Raw genomic sequence first — 3963 nt, 5'->3', positions numbered from 1 at the left:
GCATAATGGCAAATAGTGAAATTTTACAAACGGCAGTGAATAGATCTTTGCACATTTTAAGCTCCTTGTTTTTTCTTAATTACTTCTTATTTTGATATTCGCATGCTTCAAAAACATGGGATACAGTTTAAAATTTTCACTACTCACAAATCGCACTTTTTGAAAACACAAACAAATCGCACTTTTTTTTGTGTCTGAAAATCTGAGTATAAACATTCATAAAAATTTAATGGCATTCTTTTATTCTTGTAAAACGGTATTTATTTACAATCAGTCGTAGAGGAAGCATGCAGAATTTTTTTTTAAAAAGACAGCATTCAACCCTCGTAATAGTTATAGTTTTTCACGCTTCAAGCATCACACGAGCTTTATCTTTTATTATTACTAAGGAGAGAATTTGCCAGCAACTATGTCAATGACGAGGTTCATGAGCTCGAAGGGATCGACGATGCAAGGATATTCCCTGCGACATGATCCTGATCCTGACGAGCGACGTGCGGCGACCTCGAGTTGCCTTGAATGTTTTGCTTTAGTTTACCTTGAATGTTTGAGTGCAGTTTGCCGTGAATGTTTTGGAGCAGTTTGCCTTGAATGTTTTGCTTTAGTATACCTTGAATTATGAGTGCAGTTTGCCTCGAATGTTTCGGTGAAGTTTACCTTCAATGCCTCTTTTGGATAAATGATAGCAATAGCTCTGCCTAATGTCAAGTTACACAATATAAAATAAACAAGGAGCACTAATATGGATGCAATGGCATCAGAGAAAATTGCTGTTTTGAGCCTCAAATTACTCTGAATGTAGACTGGATAATAAAAAGTGATGGAAGATGTCCAGCCTGAAATAGCAAACTGCGTTATTAGAAAATTAATCATGGTAAAACTGACTCATAACTCACAGTGTGTAGGCCCTGAAGGGCAGGCTGAGCAGGCTGTTTGCATGCAGGTCGGTGTAGGCCTCGCATGTGGCAAGGTGTGTACAATGTAACTCATAACTCACGGTGTGTAGGCCCTGAAGGGCAGGCTGAGCAGGCTGTTTGCATGCAGGTCGGTGTAGGCCTCGCATGTGGCAAGGTGTGTACAAGACTTCACCTCCAGCGCGTCGGCGAGCTCTTCCAGCGCCTCGTGCACGGCTGCTGGTAGCGCGCTGGAGTCGCGCAGAAACTGTGCATGGAATGTAAAGTTAACAACTGAAACAGTCGTCAAACATTTGAGTCAATAGGTTTTTACATTATACCACATAACAGTGAATTATTTATATTATTATACATTATATTCTTATTATTTGCATGTATAAACTACTTGAAACAAATTCGAACATCATTTGAATGAGATGACGCTAAGTATCGCAACATCAATACAAATGAAATTGAGTGGAGCATGGTCATTCAGGATATCATTTTAAAAATGAGATAAAATTAGCCGCTTGAAATTGCCCGAAGGGAACTATTCCAATACAATGTAGTGGAATAGACCATAAATCTTGAATTTTCTGTGCGAAAAAGACTAAATACTCCTCAATAAAGGAAACAATGGCCAAATCTCATCAGAAAATTCTGTGTTGGATAAATCCGTAATAGGTATTCTGATTTATATTGCTACTTATAGAACCATGACAAAGGTCAATGGACAAATACTATCGACAATACCAGAAATCCTACTATACTGTTCTACATTAACGAGCGCCCCAAAATTGGCATTCAAAGTGGCACGGATGCAAGACTAGACGTTACTGGAGCTTAATTTCAGTCAAGGATGGTGGGAACGACTGCATGAGCACCATCCCACACGACAGCAGCCGGGTAACTAAATAGCAGCGTCTTCAGACCGTCTATTTGAGTGTTCGGCAGCGAATTTTTAAAATAGCAGCACCTGAGTCCCATGACCGAAGGAGTTGAGGAGACGCCCGGCGCTGCCCCCGATGCTCAGAGTGTTGAGCGCGATGTTGTACCCAGCGGTCGCCACGGCCCCCAGCAGGAAAAACGTCACGAACGTCAGCGTCGCGTACACGTTGGGGCCGTAGCCTGACTCTGTCCCCTCCCTCTCAGCTGCATTGTTGGGTCGAGTGATATTTCAGGAAGCAATGTAGGTGAAATAGTTTATATGGAAAGATTATCGAAGACTTGTCGACTGAAGCAAAATTCGTAATGAAAAATCGAATGCATAAAAAACTCGCTTACCTATAAATGGAAAGCAGAGAAAATGCCAATGAAAGATATTAATATTATTTTTAGATATGTTTCGGTGACCAGCTCCATCAATGGTTGAAAAAGCAAGAGCATGAGTATAACCATTCCTTAAAGCATATTAACAAAATAGAAATTAAAAGCCTTCATGACTATTGAAATGCAGATTAAGTGGAAAATGGCATTTGTTACCAATTTCAAGCTATTAAGAAATAAAGTCTTCGCTCGTTCTACTTTTGTGGACCGAAATTCGGAGGCTTAAATACTACTATGTTATAAGAAATTGATACAGGATATCAACGCATCCCATTGTGAGTGCGCACCTTTGGCAATCTCTCCTCAGGAGATTAGGGATAAAGTCTGCAACAGGTTTCTACCCCTGGACGAAGGAAATTGTGACTCATAAATCAAATTAGTAGCCTAATTTAATAATTAGCACATTTCGTCATTATTATAACTTATTCTAAGAGAGCGTATTAAACGAAACCTTTTCATAGTCACACAAACCAGGGTCCCACAATTTGCTAAACAAACGAGGGGAAAAAACCTGAAAAAATCAAACGAAAAAATATACAAAATAATACTGACCAGGAAAGTAGAAACGGATGAGAGGAATGGTGAGGGCAGCGGTTGTGTTGAGGGCATAGCGTCTATCGAAATTGAAGAACACACGCGCCTGCCTCTCCCCTCGGACGGGCTGCAAGATGTCTGACACGCTGTCTTCTGTTGACCGTTTCTGCACTTCATTCGTCGAGTTCAAGTGCTTGAAAATATTTGATGGATTCAAATCGGAATCAAATGTAGGATTAGATATTTCTTTGTCCCAGGAATAATCTAAAGATTCGTAGGCCGGTGGATCCGAAGAAACAATCGTGTCAGAATTTTGCGTTCCGGTAACGGACGTGAGAATGCTGTCGTCTCCCAATAAAATTTCTTCTTTCTCCACCTGAGAAGTTGTAGCAGGTAACAATGCCTCCACCTTCTCCTCTAAATATTTTGTAATTTTTTCTGCACATAACTTGTCAGTTTTGTTGTGTTTTTGCATCAGTCTCGTGCGCCTGCCTATCGTTTCTATTTGCTTTAGTATTCCATCAATATCGACTTCTCGACCAAAGTCAAAGCTTTCCCGATCAGTTAGCATGTTCGCTGAAACTCTGAATTTTATCTTCCCACTAACTTGTTCCCATTGAAATAAATATAAGAGGATAGCAACTAGCAACGATACTGAAAATTTGTGCATGCTAATTTCATTCATTTTGGAAACTTCCTACAAAAAAAATGTGGGCGATTGAAAAATATTACATTCCGTTGTTAACGACACATTATTTATTGAACACATAACAGTTGATATGAAAAAATCGTTTATTATTTTCATGAGCAAAATTCAGTCATCTGAACTGCAGACAGTACTTAAGCTTAAATAAAATAAAATGAGTCGCATTTTTAAAAGAAGTCATCGTCATGACTTTTGGTACCCGAAGAAGTGGGTAACACAATTAATTTTCAAAAAGTAACTTTTCGAAAGTTTATGCAGTGAAACACAGATAAATAATAAATTGGTGTATAAGTAAAATAAACAGTAAAGAATATCATTACTGACGTAAATATTGCAATATCATTACTGACGTAAATATTGTCAATCTTTTATCTATTTGTCTTTTATCTATATTTTCATCGTAAATATTATCGCCTGTGCCAGATTGCATTCAATTTTCAGTGACAAAAATTCTAATCATCACCAATGTACATTAATTAATACAAATATTGTGTAATGTAAATA

The 3963-nt window shown here is 38.4% G+C and overlaps 1 protein-coding gene across 1 annotated transcript; it reads right to left on the bottom strand.

The window, feature by feature from the left end:
* Positions 1-384: 384 nt before the first annotated feature.
* Positions 385-3452, bottom strand: LOC108667443. Its single transcript, XM_018154466.2, has 4 exons — positions 2772-3452; positions 1870-2045; positions 998-1161; positions 385-514 (listed from the first exon to the last, which is right to left on the bottom strand). Exons 1-4 carry the CDS (start codon positions 3436-3438, stop codon positions 385-387), a joined length of 1137 nt encoding a protein of 378 aa, XP_018009955.2. The 5' UTR covers positions 3439-3452.
* Positions 3453-3963: the final 511 nt, after the last annotated feature.

Source organism: Hyalella azteca, unplaced genomic scaffold (genome assembly GCF_000764305.2).
Source record: "Hyalella azteca isolate HAZT.00-mixed unplaced genomic scaffold, Hazt_2.0.2 contig12625, whole genome shotgun sequence".
Classification (NCBI taxonomy): Eukaryota; Metazoa; Arthropoda; class Malacostraca; order Amphipoda; family Hyalellidae; genus Hyalella; species Hyalella azteca.
The sequence above is the reverse complement of the archived record's forward strand: the minus strand, read 5'-3'. Positions and strand labels throughout refer to the sequence as shown.